At 55.5% G+C, this 16,555-nt stretch overlaps 1 protein-coding gene across 1 annotated transcript; it reads right to left on the bottom strand.

Moving 5' to 3' along the window:
* Positions 1-4,002: 4,002 nt before the first annotated feature.
* On the bottom strand, positions 4,003-11,827 carry LOC128903046 (uncharacterized). The gene is made up of 9 exons (XM_054186928.1): positions 11,716-11,827; positions 8,685-8,927; positions 6,659-6,949; positions 6,288-6,385; positions 5,835-6,027; positions 5,095-5,203; positions 4,660-4,706; positions 4,418-4,489; positions 4,003-4,045 (listed from the first exon to the last, which is right to left on the bottom strand). The coding sequence occupies exons 1-9, from the start codon at positions 11,825-11,827 to the stop codon at positions 4,023-4,025; spliced, it is 1,188 nt and encodes a 395-aa protein (XP_054042903.1). The 3' UTR covers positions 4,003-4,022.
* Between the last annotated feature and the right edge of the window lie 4,728 nt (positions 11,828-16,555).

Below are 16,555 nucleotides of genomic sequence, written 5' to 3'. Positions count from 1 at the left end.
TCCCCAGCACAGACGCTGTGGGCTGAAGGGGGTAAAGCTGCGTAGCAAACGTGCGGGGAGAGCAGCAGCAAAATGTTGCCTGTAAGAGAGAGGCACAACCCACCCTTACCTGCTTCCTTGGCTTCCCCCTGGTTCCTGGGGCCAGGGTCCTTCTGTATCCCTGCAGGCAGCCGAGGGGCAAGGACCAGGAGAAGGGCCAGAGCCACCCCTCGCAGGGCCATGCTGCCACAAAGTCCCCGGGCAGGACTCAATCTGAGCTACTTGGGAGAGGCATCCGTGTAACCCAGCGCAGGAGAGGTGCAGACACAGAAATGAAACAGCCACGTAGGGAAATCACATGTGGTGCAAAGAAAGCTTCCTCTTTGGAAAGAGAGTGTCCTGCTGGCCACAGGGCTTCTTCTCGCCCATCTGCCCGCAAGCAGTGACAGGTCCAGCCTTGATGGGTTCTCCTGGGTGCCTCGGTCCAGCCGTTTGGCTGGCTACCTCAGGCCCCTGTAGCCCTGCTCCCACAAACACCTCCAAAACCTTCTCAGCTCTGCCTCACTCCTCTCTCACAGAATCACACAGAATCACAGAATGGTAGGGGTTGGAAGGGACCTCTGGAGATCATCTAGTAACCCCCCTGCAAGAGCAGGGTCACCTAGAGCAGGTTGCAAAGCAACATGTCCAGGTGGGTTTTGAATGTCTCCGCAGATAGAGACTCCACCACTTCTCTGGGCAGCCTGTTCCAGGGCTCTGCCACCCTCAAAGGAAAGAAGTTCCTCCTCATGTTGAGATGGAACTTCCTATGTTCGCGTGTGCGCCTGTTACCCGTGTGTCCTGTCACTGGGCACCACTGAAAAGAGCCTGGCCCCATCCTCCTGACCCCCACCCTTTAAGTATTTATAAGTGTTGATAAGATCCCCCCTCAGTCGTCTTTTTTCCAGACTGAAGAGACCCAAGTCCCTCAGCCTTTCTTCATAAGAGAGGTGTTCCAGTCCCCTAATCTTCTTCGTGGCTCTTTGCTGTACCCCCTCCAGCAGTTCCCTGTCCTTCTTGAACCGGGGAGCCCAGAACTGGACACAGTACTCCAGGTGCGGCCTCACCAAGGCACAGTAGAGGGGGAGGATGACCTCCCTCGACCTGCTGGCCACACTCTTCTTGATGCACCCCAGGATGCCATGGGCCTTCTTGGCCACAAGGGCACATTGCTGGCTCATGGCCATCCTGTTGTCCACCACGACTCCCAGGTCTCTTTCCACAGAGCTGCTCTCCAGCAGGTCAGCCCCCAACCTCTACTGGTGCATGGGGTTATTCCTCCTCAGCTGCAGCACCCTACAATTGCCCTTATTGAATTTCATAAGGTTTCTCTCCGCCCAGCTCTCCAGCCTGTCCAGGTCTCGCTGAATGGCGGCACAGCCTTCCGGTGTGTCAGCCACCCCTCCAAGTTTTCTGTCATCAACGAATTTGCTGAGGGCGCACTCTATCCCTTCACCCAGGTCATTAATGAATATATTGAACAGGACTGGACCCAGTACTGACCCCTGCAGAACACCACTTGTCACTGACCTCCAACTAGACTCTGTCTCCCTAGTCACGACCCTCTGAGCTCTATCTTTCAAACAGTTTGCAATCCACCCCACTGTCCATTCATCTAACCCACACTTCCTAAGCTTCCCTATGAGGATGCTGTTAGAGACTGTGTCAAAAGCCTTGCTGAAGTCAAGGTAGACAATACCTACTGCCCTCCCCTCATCTATCCATCCAGTCATGCCATCATAGAAGGCTATCAGATCAGTCAGACGTGATTTCCCCTTGGTGAATCCGTGTTGACTACTTCCGATACCTTTCTTCTCCTTCACGTGCTTTGAGATAACACCCAGAACAAGCTGTTCCATCATCTTTACAGGGATGGAGGTGAGGCTGACCGGCCTGTAGTTCCCTGGGTCCTCCTTCTTGCCCTTTTTGAAGACTGGAGTGACATCGGCTTTCCTCCAGTCCTCAGGCACCTTGCCTGTTCTCCAGGACCTTTCAAAGATGATGGAGAGTGGCCCAGCAATGACTTCTGCCAGCTCCCTCAGCACTCTTGGGTGCCTTCCATTGGACTTGTGAATATCCAGTTTAATTAATTGTAATTAATTAATTGTAATTACTCTCCCTCCAGATCCAGTGGTGGATGTTGACAAAAGCACCCCTGGTTCACCTGCCCAAGCCCACACCAGGGGGCTCTCACCACAGCTGCGAGTGAGCCACCCCGATGCCACATCAGACCTTGCAGTGGTGAGGTAGGAAATCACTGCTCGTTATTCAGAGTGAAGGGTGAGCTCAAACCTCATCGCTCGTGTCCTGGTGTCCCCACGGCAAGGCTGCCATTACAGCTGCGCTGGCCCCAGACAGACCCTAGGCAGAGCTCCCACAAAAACATGCAGCCATCCATGTCTCAGGCTGCAGGGCGTGCCAGGGCCTTTCCCTGAGAGCGGTAGTGAGAATACCTGTGTACGGTGTGACCAAGTAGATGATCTGCTCAGCTTGGTGGCCCATCTTTGAGAGGAAGTGGACAGGTTAAGGACCATCAGGGAGTCTAAGAAATAGATAGGACTGGCGGAGCTAGGCTCTGCCCTTTCTGAGACAGAAACAGGAACATCAACCAGAAGGAGACTGCACCCAAAGCCTGAAGTGCCCTTGCAGAACTGCTTCACAGCTCTGCAGCATGAAGAGGAAAGACCCTTTGCATGAGAAGAGGTGCTGGAGCAGAGTAAGGCAACCCGATCTGCTCCCCGTATAACAATCAACGCAATTAAGAAAGGACCTTGTGTGTTAGATCTCTCTTCTCAGAGGTACAGAGGCTGGATGCAGCGTCTAGGGAGGTGTGCTTCTTACCAGCGGCTCGTATTAGGGATGTCACTGAGAGACTACCAAGCCTTGTACAGTCCTCTGTCTATTATCTGCTGCTATTGTTTCACATGGGCACCAGTGATACAGCCAGAAGCAGTCTGAGGAATATCAAGAAGGACTACAGAGCCCGTGGAGCGGCAGTCAGGGACTCTGGGGTGCAGATAGTGTTTTCATCAATCCTCCTGGTCAAACGGAAGGGGGTTTGAACAGGTCAGTCAAATATGGCAAATCAACAAATGGCTGCAGGACTGGAGTCACAGCCAGGGGTTTGGCTCTATAGACCGTGGGACTCATTTTAAGAAAGCTGGTTTACTTTGGCCTGATGGGGTCCACTTGTCAGACAAGGAGAAGAGCACCTTCGGTCAGAGGCTTAGCAAGGTCATGAAGAGGGCTTTAAACTAGAGTTGCCAGGGGAGGGGAACCTCAATCCATCCCACTCCTACCAGTATAATGCCAATGACAGTAACAAATGCCCAGAAGCTGGAGAAGGGTTGCAGGTCAGCAGGAGAGCACCTGGAGTGCAGCACAAAGGAACACCAGTCAATGCAGCCAGTAAATCAGCTTCATCGGGGCATAACTTCAATGTCTCTGTGCAAACACAGGTAGCATGGGGAATAAACAGGAAGAGTTAAAGACGTGCGCAGACCTGTAGGGCTATGAACTTCTCATCATCATGGGACCTAGTTGAGACCACGCTACCTGTAGGATGGGGAGGAGGGAAAGCAGGAACACAAAACATTATGCTGGGAGCATGTAGCTTCTCAGATGTGCGTCCTCAGGACTGCCATGGGCAGGAGAAGCTGAGCCCAAGCTCCTCCACAGGGACAGGGCTTTCACATCCAAAACAGGGAGGAACCATGACAAGGTGGGAGCTTTTGTGGGGCAGGCAGCCCCTGCAAACCAGAACAATTTATTGGTTGTTGGGACACAGCAGCACAGCTACGAGGGCAGCACGGTTGGACCAAACTCAAGCAGAGGCCAGGGTCTACGTGGATATGGGGATACAGAGTGCGGAAAGAGGGACTGGGACCCAGCAAGCTGCTTTGGTCTCAGAGGACACCTGCAGGCACCAGGATGAGGATGAGAGAACTTTGCCAGAACACTGGAGGACTGCCAGAACATATCCTTGCTGGCACAAGCGCGTCATCTCAGGCCTTGGGCTGCTCCTGATCTGTGACAGAAGATGCTTCATGAGGGAGGAAATTTGAGAGGGAGCAATAACCCAGCACAAGCTATATGAGGTCCTGCTTCCAGCCTGGGAAAACCAAGCCTGGAGAAGTGGCCATCAGCACTGAGCCGGGGACGTCAACCCCATCTTCTCCTCTCCCACACTGCTCTGAGAGTCTCCTGAGGACTCCAAGACAGCCAGGGTCTGAGGAAACGTCTCCCCAGCCTGGACACCTTTACCTGTGGACACCAACAGCACCCAGGGCAGAGGCTGCTGCATGCCCTCGGCAGCGTGGGGAGCTCACACCACCACAGCTGCCACTCTCCACCCTCTCCCTGCCATGTATGCGAACAGGCAGGGTACTCCGTGTCCTACCTGCATTTTCTCCTGTCAGAAGAGTGTCCTTGACCACACAGTAAATATCCAAATTCTCATAGGGCTGGAGCTCTGGTGGGATGACAGAAACAGACATGGCACACGCCGCTTTGGCAGGTCAGCCAGAGACAGCTGGACTGCCTGCAGCCACCACCGGGTAGAAACATGCCCTCCTGCAACAGACCGCTCCCCTCCCAGCTCCCACCACACCTCTACAGCCCTTTCTGTGATGGGAACCCTACCTGTGTAATGGTCCTCCTCAGCTTTGCTGGGCAAGGCCTTCCTTCTCCTGGGAAGGCAAAGGGCAGTCCTGAGTCAGGGGAGAGGACGAGGTGGCCCAGGGCTCTGCAGAACTCAGAGGCAGAGGCATGGAGAGCTCTGCACATCCTCCCTCTGGGCCTCTCACGAGCATCCCAGAGGGACAGCACTGGTGGCGGCAACAGCAACAAGGGATGGCGTCTCTGAGCATACATGGTCCCTGACCCAGCCCCAAGGTAGATGGTCATGAGCCCCAGCCAGCAGCCCTACAACTGAGACACAGTGAGACAGCCAGCTGTGTCCTTGGCACCCAGAGAAGGATGGGAGCAGCAAGGAGAATGCCCTTTCAATCCCCCGACACCCCAAAGCACAGCATGGCCTGAGGCTGAGCAGCGACCCCAAGACTACCACCTACTCACCTGGACAGCACAAACCACAGGATCCCTGCAGACAGGGCGACCAGCACCAACACCACCACCACCACCGGCACCACCATCCCTGGCCACAAGCCCAGATGCTGCCCTGCAACTAACACACAGCCAGGAGTGGGTGCCAGTCTGGACCATGTGCCAGCCATTGCCCCAAGCTTGGTGTTGGCGGCGTGCACATCTGTAGACACATGTGTCCAGGCTCTGCTGTGCTGGATGCTCCAGGGACAGGCAGCGAGGCACGGTCTTCCCTTGCCCTCACGTCTGCTGGGCAAGGAAGAGGGACGGAGGCTCTGGACCACAGGGAATTGCCCCGTCTCACATACACAACCAGAGGGTCAGAACACCTCTCAACCAGGCTGTGCACAGCAAGAGGAGACACAGACCCAGACTCAGCAGCTCTCGTGCTGACCTTGAGCCCCTCATGCACCCGAATGCAGGGATGGGTATCATCATCTTCTTTAGTGGAAGAGTAGAGGGGCCAGCTCTGCTCTCACAGTCATAACCAGGGGCCGAAGCGATGCAGGTGCTCTGGGGACCAGGTGATGGACCCCCTGGAAGCAGGATTCACCCAGCCCCACAGCCCCCACCGTGGAGTCAGGCTCTCAAGGCTGCCCACGCTCCCTGCCCCTCTCTTGGTGGGTACAGGGTAGGTGCACACACAGCTCTGGAACCCGCTCCAGACTCAGTGCTCGCCACCTCAACCAGACCCAGGGCAAAACAACCATTACCTGAGACGTAGGTCTGAAATTCCAGGAGTGACGCAGACCCAGCACCAGCCACCGTGAGGCCCTGCACTGTCACCGTGTATTTGCTGCCAGGTGCCTGACGAGGCGGCGTGTACTGAGTGACAGACTGGTTCACCATCACCTGCTTGAATTCAAGGAAGCTGCCATCCTGCGCTCTCCTCGCCGTGATGTTCAGCTAGAGGAAGGACAGGGAGCTGGTGGGGAGCAGCACCCTCCTCCCGCTCCTGCACAGGGCAGCTCTGCAGAGTGGGGCTGCTACTGCTGGCTGGGGACAGCAGGGGACCTGACCCCACCAGAAACACCAGCAGTGTAGAGCTGGTGTGCCCTGGCCAAGGAGGGATCACACCTCTCCCCAGGCTGCCTGCACAGAGCTCCAGGCACGGAGGTGCCTGGCAACGTGAGGGGGACCGTGGGGAGTCCCTGGTCCTCCGGTACCTGGTATCCGATGATCTTCCCTTTGCATGAAGGCAGTGGCTCCCATGAGAGGGACCCTGTGTTGGGATCCAGCCACAGTTTCTTCGGTTTGTCCGGCACTGGAAGCACAGGAGGATGGGGTCATGCATCGAGCCAGCGAGCGTTTGTCCCCCACAAAGGCTGCATGTGCCACAGCAGAAGCTATGGTGTGCTGAGGACAGGGAGAGCAAGGAGGGGACATGATGTGCCTCACAGCCTTGCACAGCTCCTTCCCCATTCACTCACATGCTCCATACAGCCCAATCTCAGGATCATCACTGCAGGGAGCAGATGATCACACTGAGCTGTTGGGGAAAGGGCACCTTTACGTTTACATTTAGGAGGACACATACCTGTTTCCTTTGTTGTGAGGAGCCGTGTGTACAGCATCGTGCTGGGGGCCAGGGAGATGGTGACACTGTAGACAGTGTAGGGCTGCAGAGGGGGACAGGTGAGTGTTCCCTCCTGGCCGTGGAGCATCTCCTCTCCCTTCACCTCCTCAGACTCACAGGGAGGGGAGGAATGTGCTTCCAGACGGCACCTGGCCCGAATATGCTCACAGGCATCGGGGAGCCTGCAGGTCCAGTTCAGTTTGATGCTGGTGCTGGAAATCTCCAAGGATTCAGAGACAACCTGGAGGACATCTGGGAAAGAAACATTGCAAGAGGGACACTTCCTTCTCTTCTCCCCCCAGCCTTGCGGCCAACCTCCACCATCCCCACCGTTCCCTCACCAGACTGTCTGCATGAGGCTACCCTGCCTTCTCCCAGACAACACTCAGGCACCGCCTGCACCTTCTCTGGCCCTGAATCATTCCCAGGGGTACTCTGGGTGATGCAGTGACTCTGGAAGGGTAAGGGCAAGTACTTGAGGCTTCTTGTGCCCTTCTCCAGGCAGACCCATCTGGCTGGGCTGGGCACACTGCCTGTGTGCAGCAGTGAGGACTTGAACCCCTCGGCGCTGTGCTGGCTGCCCCAGCTGACAACAGCGCGGACACAAACCTGGGATGCATCACCAGCATTTTTCTCTGGAGTGAATGTCCATGCCATGGCCCGGCCACCCCGAGCACAGGGCACCAACTCTGTGAGACACATGTGGCACCGCTCTCCCTGCCTGGGGAGAACAGACTGTGAGCACTGGGGGGTGGCTGGTCCTCTCACTCACCCACACAGGTCAGGTTCCCCACCACAGGGTGCCAGTGGCCTGTGCCGTTCTTCACAGTCCAGCCACTGGGAGGAATCAGGGAGCCTTGCCTTGGGTTCAGTTTCTTGCATTTGATCTCCATGGGAGGAGGCCAGTGCCCCTCAGGGCACCTCGCCATCACCACTTCATTTGGGTTGTACAGCACCCGATCTGGGTCAAAGAGAAACTTGGGGTCCCACTGGGGCTTCTGGCATTTCCCTGCACCAACAAGATGGGAAGGCGTTAGCAGAACAGAGGGTGGCCTCACCGGGCATGTCAGAGGATGGAGCAGGGGATGCCCTCCCTGGCACAGCAGGCTGAGGGATGGAGCTCCAGGACACCACACAGAGCAGCCCTGCCACACCATGTCCCCAGGAAGGGGATGAGGGCAAGAAGGGCCCTGTGCTGCTTCCCCCAGGCCTCCCAGGAAAGTCCTGGAGGAGCCAGAACACAGGGGACACAGGGCAACCACAAGAGGCTTGTTCAATGCACAAAGCTTACACAGAGACTGGTGGACCCTTTGGGTACCACAACACCTTGAGGCTTCATGAGAAGGCAACGCAGCCTGAGCCCAAAAGATGGCTGCTGCAGTGATGGCATGTAGCAGGGACCAGGAAGGGAGACCGGCACATGGGGACGAGGCCAGGCCTTTGCCCTGACTGCACGGGCTGAGAGCACACAGGGGACACGGACCTGTGATCCCCCGGACCCTGACATGAGGCTCTCGGCCACCTTTACCACACATGACCGTCTGACCTCCAGCACGGTGGCCCACCTCCCCTCGGCACGTGCCCTTGCCAGAAGCCCTCACAGAGCCCCAAGTCACCCATGTACCTACACCAGAAACCTCCCAATCCTTTGTGAACCACAGGCTGGAGCCCTGCATCCTCGCAGCTCTGTCTTGGCCTGGCATGGACAGCTCTGGCCACTGCCCCCACCCCAATCCCAAAGCCCCTTCCTACCGGGACCCTCAGGGACTGAGGCTGGCACCAGGCACATCCCCACAGAGGGTCCCCCGCAGCCCTGGGGCAAGCACAGGGCAGGCTCAGGGGTTGACTCGACACAGCCCTCAGCAGCACCCACCATCTCCCTGGGCCGGCAGAGAGCCCAAAACCCGCTGTGCACACACAGCCTGCCTTCCCCTGCTCGGGAAGGGCAGAGCTGGGCAGCCAGGAGACCTCCCGATACTTTCCTTACCAAGGCACTCCACGTTGGACTGAATGCGGATCCAGGCACCGCTGCTGTCCCTTCCACGCCAGGCTTCCCTGTATACTGATTTCCCATGACTGATGGACTGGACTTCGCCTGAACATTTGATATGAGTGAAGGATGGCTGGAAATCCTTAGGGCAGCTCAGCATCACTTCTTCATTCTTCTTGTAATTCTCCCGGTCTGGTGTCAGCCGGAGTCTTGGATCCCACTGGGGTCTTTGGCACGTTTCTGGCAGAGGTGACAGTGGGTGTTAATCGTGGTGGGAGATGCCAAGGAGGTGGGGCAGGGGTAGGTGGTGCTATATCAGCAATCCCCAGCAACCTCTACAGTGATTGAAGGGAGAGGGAAGGCGACACATCTGTCTGACAGTTAAGTGGCCCCTCCGCAAAACTTGTTGGGATGGGGCTCTCCTTGTGAGAGTCAGCTTGGCCTGCGGTCTGCCCAGTCAGGGGATGGATGAGCCTGTGCCAGAATTCACTGGGGGAGTGGTCTCAGGGAGATCTGAGTGGCCCTGATCAGGCTTCGGAAGTGCATCCCCTCCAGCTACTCCCTCCAGTTCACAGCTGCAGCTCTCCACCTGGAGCCAGAAGACAATGGGCTGCTCTCTCCTGCACTATCTCCCACAAAGACAGAGGCTGTGGGAGTGCACCAGACCCAGTGGGCATCTGCTGCCATTCCACACACTCACAACGTGGCCCCTCGAGGCATCTTCCAGCACCAACAGCCTGCCCTCAGACCCCCACAGCTACGTTGACAGCACAGGACACAAAGCTCACATCCCACGCTGCACACACAGCCTTTTCTCTGCACTTCACCCAAAGCGAGCCTGCCTTCTCCTGCTCTGGTAGACGTGTCACCCAGACTTCCTCACCCACTGCAAACCAAGTCTGTGAGAAGGCATAGTGGTAGCAGGTGGCCTCCACTAAATTAGCATGAAACACCCCTCTTCAGCCACACGCATCTCCACAACTGACCGCTTCCTGCCAGCCGGCACTCATGGGGCTGCAAGCCTTTACACTGGAACAGGGGCAGTGCCACTCTTCCCTTATCTGCTAGCAGGTTTTCATGCCATCATCTCAACCCTGCACCCTGGACCTCCACCGCAAAGGACAGTGGCCGCCAGCCCCATCCTTTGCGATCGTGTGTGTTCTCCACATAGGAAACTTCTTTGCCTGCACATGCGTCCCTTCCAGCACCCTCACATCACACACTTCACTGCAACAGTGAAAAGCCTTGACAGATCTGAAAGCCTTGACTCAGTCTGAGCCCAATTAGGCTTCCCCAGAGTTTGACCCAGGACACCAGCCATCAGGAAAGAAATCCCTCTGACACGGGAAAATGAAACATGCTTCAAAAAGCAAATTTACACCTGTGGGGAGGAACATTTTTTTCCTGTTGGTACTTGTCTTGAAACAGGTCCCAGACGCTGGATGTCCCTGAGGTGCTCTACAATCTGAAAGGCTAGGCAAAAACACCCTTAGACAGAAGGACGATGGGGGATGCAGCAAGAGCACAGCCTGACTCGGTCAGGAGGCTGATGATGACCTGCAATGCAAGAGGAGACAGGGACAGGCAGGTTGCTCTCCTAAAGGGGTGGAAATCAACAAGAAGAGCCACGGGCACTGTCAGCAAATAGCATGAGCCTTTGCTGTCTAGTTCTGGTCTACAAAATACATGTGGGTCATTCAGATGTTGGTGGCTATCACTGAACTGCAAGGATACGGGAGAAAAGAGCAAGTGAAAAAAGGACACGTCTATGGCAGACATGATTCCTCAATGACACTTGAGGAGAAATGACTGCAGTAAAACCATTGCAGGGGGCTCTGCTAGGTTCCAGGGCTTTCCTCGTGGTTCAGGTGAAGGCAAAGGCAAGCTCTGCCCTTGTCTGCAGCTCTGCTGTGCTACCCATAATTCAAATACCAATGTCCTCCTTTGGTGCTGCAGATACCAGTGACACAGCAGAGGATAACAGCCAGAACTTCAATTTGGTGTCCCACACATCTTCTACGGACGCAGATCCAAGACATCTCCCCCAGCCGCTCAGAGACAATGCAGCCGCTCAGAGACTGAGCCCATCACAGCCTCCCCCAGCTGGGACGCCTCAGGCCAAGGAGGGCAGAGCTGTGACTGTTGACAGGCCTTCTCAGGAATCAGCTGTAGGGAACAGGAGAAAGGGCCAGGAGCTGCCGCTGGGATCACAGGAACAGGCTCCATCCTGCCCTGGACAGCTGAGGGTACTGCTGGAAGGGGAGCATCCCTCCAGCCACGAATGACGGGTAACATGACTCATGACCCCTCCAATGCCTTGGTACGCCACTTCTGCTCCCATTTCCCTCCAGAGGGAATGACTCACACCTCAGGACCCCCACACCTTGCTGCAAAGAGCAACTGCTCCTGCTGTGCCCCATGGGGACCTCAACAGGTACTGGTAACCCTCGCACACAGCACACGGTCTCCACGGGAAAGACCACCGTCTCCATAGGAAGAGCCCAGCAGAGACCCAAGAGGTGCCCCTAAGCCCTCCTGGCAGGCAGAAGCAACAGAACAACACTGCTGAAGAACAATCCCACTGAACTACAGCTCACTGACCATGGGGACTATGGGAGAGAGCAGCATCCCAGCTAACACAGGGATTCATCTCACGGCTCCCCGTGCCTTTGCTGAGCATCTCCATCACCTTCCCCTGTGAGCGGGATGCTGCTCTGATTGCCCCGGCAAGGCCACGTACCCCGGCTTTGTCTTTCGTCTGTGCAACAAGAACAGGCCACCTCCTGCTCCCAGGGACACTGCCCACTCCTCAAAGGGACATTGCAGCTCCCATGACCACAGGGGCTTTCCCAGCGCACCAAGGCTTCACCCCACCACAACCCAATGGATGCCCAGGTGTCTCAGGACCAGCTTCAGCCCTCCCCAGCACAGACGCTGTGGGCTGAAGGGGGTAAAGCTGCGTAGCAAACGTGCGGGGAGAGCAGCAGCAAAATGTTGCCTGTAAGAGAGAGGCACAACCCACCCTTACCTGCTTCCTTGGCTTCCCCCTGGTTCCTGGGGCCAGGGTCCTTCTGTATCCCTGCAGGCAGCTGAGGGGCAAGGACCAGGAGAAAGGCCAGAGCCACCCCTCGCAGGGCCATGCTGCCACAAAGTCCCCGGGCAGGACTCAGTCTGAGCTACCTGGGAGAGGCATCCGTGTAACCCAGCGCAGGAGAGGTGCAGACACAGAAATGAAACAGCCACGTAGGGAAATCACATGTGGTGCAAAGAAAGCTTCCTCTTTGGAAAGAGAGTGTCCTGCTGGCCACAGGGCTTCTTCTCGCCCATCTGCCCGCAAGCAGTAATAGGTCCAGCCTTGATGGGTTCTCCTGGGTGCCTCGGTCCAGCCTTTTGGCTGGCTACCTCAGGCCCCTGTAGCCCTGCTCCCACAAACACCTCCAAAACCTTCTCAGTTCTGCCTCACTCCTCTCTCCCTTCAGATACAGTGGTGGATGTTGAGGAAAACCCCCCTGGTTCACCTGCCCAAGTCCACACCAGGGTGCTTACATCATGCATCACTTTTAGCTTGAACTCACTCTACCTCTTAGCTGGAACTGACCCATCCTCAACAATCCGGCTGTTGATCACCAGTGATAGACCTCGCAGATATGACAAGCTCCTGAACCAGCCAGCTATGAGGTTTTTTCCCATCTCCTCCAAACCTTTCCTGCTACTCTGCTCTAAGATCCACTTTCTTAGCACCTTCTAGGGTGCGAAGTGCCTTGAGATGGACAGTGCACACAGCACTGTGGCTAAGAGGGTCTTCCTGGAGCTGGATGGAGAAGATTTATTCCTGTCCCTGGCTAGGTCAGGCGATGTCTTTGGATATGGCAGTGAATTCCCTGGGTGCTCCTCGTTTTGGGCGATAACCCCAAGGATGGCTCACTCACACTCCCCCAGTCTCCTGTCCCTGAAGATATCACCACCAAGCTCTTCTCTGAGCCCCTTTCCAGCTCACACACTGTTGCATGGTCTCAAGCTTCCATGAGTCCTGGCTCGCTGTGCTTTTGTAGCTCTCTTTGGCAGCCCCTCTTTCAACTCTGTGGTTTCCCTGGACAGAGGAGCATGATTGCTCCATGGTTCAACACAATCAGTGTTCTGGGAATGGGTGCGGTCACCCAGGCTGCTCTTCACCACTTGGATGGAACTGGTTGACCCAGAGCTCCGTGGCAGACCCTTTCCCAGGAACCACCATCCTCAGCACCGCAGGACAGTGCTTGGTGTACCTGTCTACGTTATCTCAGTAGAGCAGCAACACCGAGGGGTTTCTGGAAGCTAGGTCTCTCCTAAGAACCATTCAGGAACATCAGTACAGTGATGGGACAGTCCATCTGTCTCACATACAGCTGTTGTGAGATTAATGGCGTAAAGTCTTCTAGCACACTTGCAGCACAAGAAAAAGCTGCACTGAGTCATGTCCTCCCTGTTTCCTTGGCAGTCCTCTGGGCTTTGGGAACCAAGATTTTCCTGTCCCTGTGAAGCCAGCAAAGGTGCAAGGACCCAGGAGAAGGGCCACAGCCAGCACTCACTGGGTCATTTCCTCATAAAATCCCAGCACTAGATGTAGACAACCCCACTACCTCTCTTTGCCATATGAAAGAAGCAAAAACAGTGAAAGAAAACAGTCAAGCTGCAAAAATGCACTTGGTGCAAGAGGCTTCTTGTTGCAGCTGATGTATTTATTTTCTTTTCCCCTATTCTGAAATGCACCGCAACCTAGCAATCTGTGTTTGGCCTCTTCCTCCGTAGAAAGTCATCATTTTTTGAGATTTGTTGTCTTAGTGTATGGCATGCACTAGAAAAAGGCTGAAAACCAAAAGCCAGCACACTCAGTCATACACCTAGCTCTTACACAGTCTAACATTAGAGCTGCCGATTCAATTGATGCCTCACTTCAAGGGGAACCACACAGCAGAGTTCAAATGAGAGAAGGTTTCCAAGGGACTGTCAAGTCACACAGCAACTCATGAATCCAAACTTGGCATGTAATGACCAATGGGAGGTGATGAGCTCCAGCTGCGTGAGACCACTCACTGCGCTTCCAAGAGCACATCACGTGTGGGCTGCACATACCCTGAGTACACCACTCTAGTCCTTGCAGCAGGACTAAGTCTCACACAGCCATCTCAACACATCTTAGATACTTTCTAATACAGATTTCCTGCTATAATGTACAGCAGATGTGTACATTTTTGCCCATAATCAAGCCAGCAAGCCAGACACCTTCCTCTCAGTTGGGTAGTTGATTTGACCATCGTAAACATGATTGATGGGCTGTTTCCTGAAGATCTGGTTCAATCCTCAATGAACTAACAGGACTCAGACCTTCGGACCGAAGAGAGAAAAACCCAAACCACCTACAATTTACAATCAGTTTTGCTTCTGATAGGAAAGAACAATGAGGGCTCAAAACCATCCACAAAACCACAAGGAAATGAGAAGGAGATGTGGTTTTTGAGGATGAGGCTTTGTGGAAAGCACCGCTAGCGTTTCCACCATGTTCCCCTACAGTAAAGTCTATTCCTGTGTCAGACCTCACAAATAACAGAAATATATTTAAGGCTTATCTTCATCCCTATCCCTTGTCCTCAAGGGAGCCCGGCATGGGGCGTACCTATAGATCATCAGACATGGCCATGGTCATGGAGGTGGGCTGAGGCCAGGCTGGGATGTCATCCCACAGGTGCTGGATCAGGATCATGCCTGGGGAGGGTAACCCAGTCAGATCCAGCCCTGAGATGGCCAGGCAGAGGTCTCCTCCCTGCACAGAATCAGTGCGTGACCCCCTGTGATCTGCTCATTCCTGCTCCCATCCCCAGGGCCATCTTCAGTACATCCCACCCTGGCGCTTGGACAGGGAACCTGGCTGAGCCCAGGAGGTGCGAATTTTAAGATGTGGAGCAGCATCTCAGGCAAGACTAGCTCCCCCCCAAACTCTGCTGCCTGAAGGTGCTGCTTTCGGGGCAGGATCTCTGCACCAAGGTCAGTACTTCTGACCTGCTCTTTCTGCCTCCCTGTTTCATACCCATCTGTCCCCATCTGCCCCCATCTGCCCAGGGGTGGAATATTGTGCCTGTGGTCTCTCTCGCTGCCTGAGTGGGGCAGCTCTCTGTCTCCTAGACAAAACTGTTGCCCTGCACCTCCTTTATTGCACAAGCCTCTCTACACTGCTCCCATTCAAACGCTCCACCCAACCCCGTGTGCTGGCCCCACGCGTCACAGCTCTCTTTCATAGGCAGCTGATGGAGTGCATGTGTTTGGTGGAGTCATGAGTCTTTCCTTCCATACACGGGTCTTAAGTAAAGGGCTTGGCATTTCCCCTTTTCAGTTCTCGGCCTGTACAGTTTCCAGAGGAAAGCAAATCCTGAGGAAACGCCTATGCCACCCAGGGTAGCCAGGAACAGAGAAGTGCCCAAAATATCCTGAGCCCGGAAAGAACCAGATGAATAGGGAAGAAAAAGCCAAGCAGCTGTTTCCCAATGAAATGGAGCCAGTGGTCTGGTGGAGGAGGGAAGGTGGCACAGCTGGTGGTGTTTGCTGGTCTTCTGGGGGCTGCACAGCCCCATTGTCCTGCCTGGTGCTGCACCAACAATGCCTTGGAGGAGGCATCGCTGCTGCTGGGGGGACCCTGAGCTGCCACAGCTCCCACCTGACCCATCCCAGGATGTCTGTCCTTGTCCTGGCCGTGCGGTTGACAGCAGCAGAGCTGATCAGCTGTGCCTCCCCAAAGCAGCATCCCTCATACATGGGGCATCAGAAAGCCAAGGTCTGGGCCCCTGCTCAAACTTTCCTCAGTGTGTGGCCCTGTAGAACCCCCTGGAAGCCTGCTGGCTTCTCCCAGCCTTCAGCCTCTGACCAAGGCTTGCTGTGGAATGACACTGTTTCCCATAAAGGCTGGGTGGGTGGAGGAGAAGGAGGTAAGTCAGTGCGAGTGGTGGGGATGGCACAGTGCCCAGAGAGCAGCTGTCCTTTGTTGTACAAATACATGCGTTAAGTCACGTGCATCTCCAGCCCAGGATCAAGCCAAGGGCAAGATCCTTAGCAGACCTACAGTAGTGCCACAGCTGACCTGGGGGCAGAGGGAAGGTCCCATCACAGGCAACCACCTCCCATGGGGAACTCCCACTTAGCCTGGCCCAGTTCCCCTTGGCCAGCCGAAATCCTGCAGAGCCCAGGGCCATGAGACAAGCAGGCTGGGGAGGAGGTTTCCAGGTGGGAGGCAGTGGGGAGTGAGGGTGGATGCTGCTTCACCCCAGCCATGGAGGAAGTCAAGTCTCTAGAAGGCACTGGGAGGAGGACATCAGCCTCCCTCTGGGAAGCCTGTCGAGACAATGCCTGTGATGGTCCTTCTTCATGAGAGTCCAGGCTACAGGGAATCCACATGAATGCTCCTGAATGTCCCATACGAAAGGACTCGCCGTGCATCATGGTGTGACTTACATGCTGAACTGGTGGTGACACACTTGGCTCACCCACAGCCTGCAGCACCAGGTCGCTCCTGGCTTTAATTACCCCAGGAGACCAGTTTGTCCAGTGCTGGTGCAATCAGCCACTGCAGAACAAGGCCTCAGCAGGGTGGGGTGACCAGCCACCCATGACACAAGTGGACAGAAATTAGGCCACAGCAATCAAAGGTATTAATGTGTTGTGGTGCCATGCAGGTGCTGCCTGGGAACAGGGCTCCAGCATGCAGGGCACAGCAGGATCAAAGCCCTGCCCCATTCATCTCAGCTCTACCTTTCACTGGAGCCAGCAGAGATCCCAGGTCAAGGCAGCACTGCCACCACTTGTCCTGGCTCAAGTATCATTTGCATTTGCTGCTGCTGCCC

This window comes from Rissa tridactyla, chromosome Z (genome assembly GCF_028500815.1).
Source record: "Rissa tridactyla isolate bRisTri1 chromosome Z, bRisTri1.patW.cur.20221130, whole genome shotgun sequence".
Taxonomy (NCBI): domain Eukaryota; kingdom Metazoa; phylum Chordata; class Aves; order Charadriiformes; family Laridae; genus Rissa; species Rissa tridactyla.
This window is presented reverse-complemented; position numbering and strand designations above follow the sequence as displayed.

Bases quoted from the DNA above. Each gene is read 5' to 3' on its own strand.
- LOC128903046 (XM_054186928.1), bottom strand. From the start codon at position 11,827: ATGGCCCTGCGAGGGGTGGCTCTGGCCTTTCTCCTGGTCCTTGCCCCT. The intron at 5,204-5,834 runs GTAATGGTTGTT...GCTGTGTGTTAG, and splicing joins ATTTCAGACCTACGTCTCAG to TTGCAGGGCAGCATCTGGGC. The intron at 4,490-4,659 runs GTAGGGTTCCCA...TCATCCCACCAG, and splicing joins TGAGGAGGACCATTACACAG to AGCTCCAGCCCTATGAGAAT.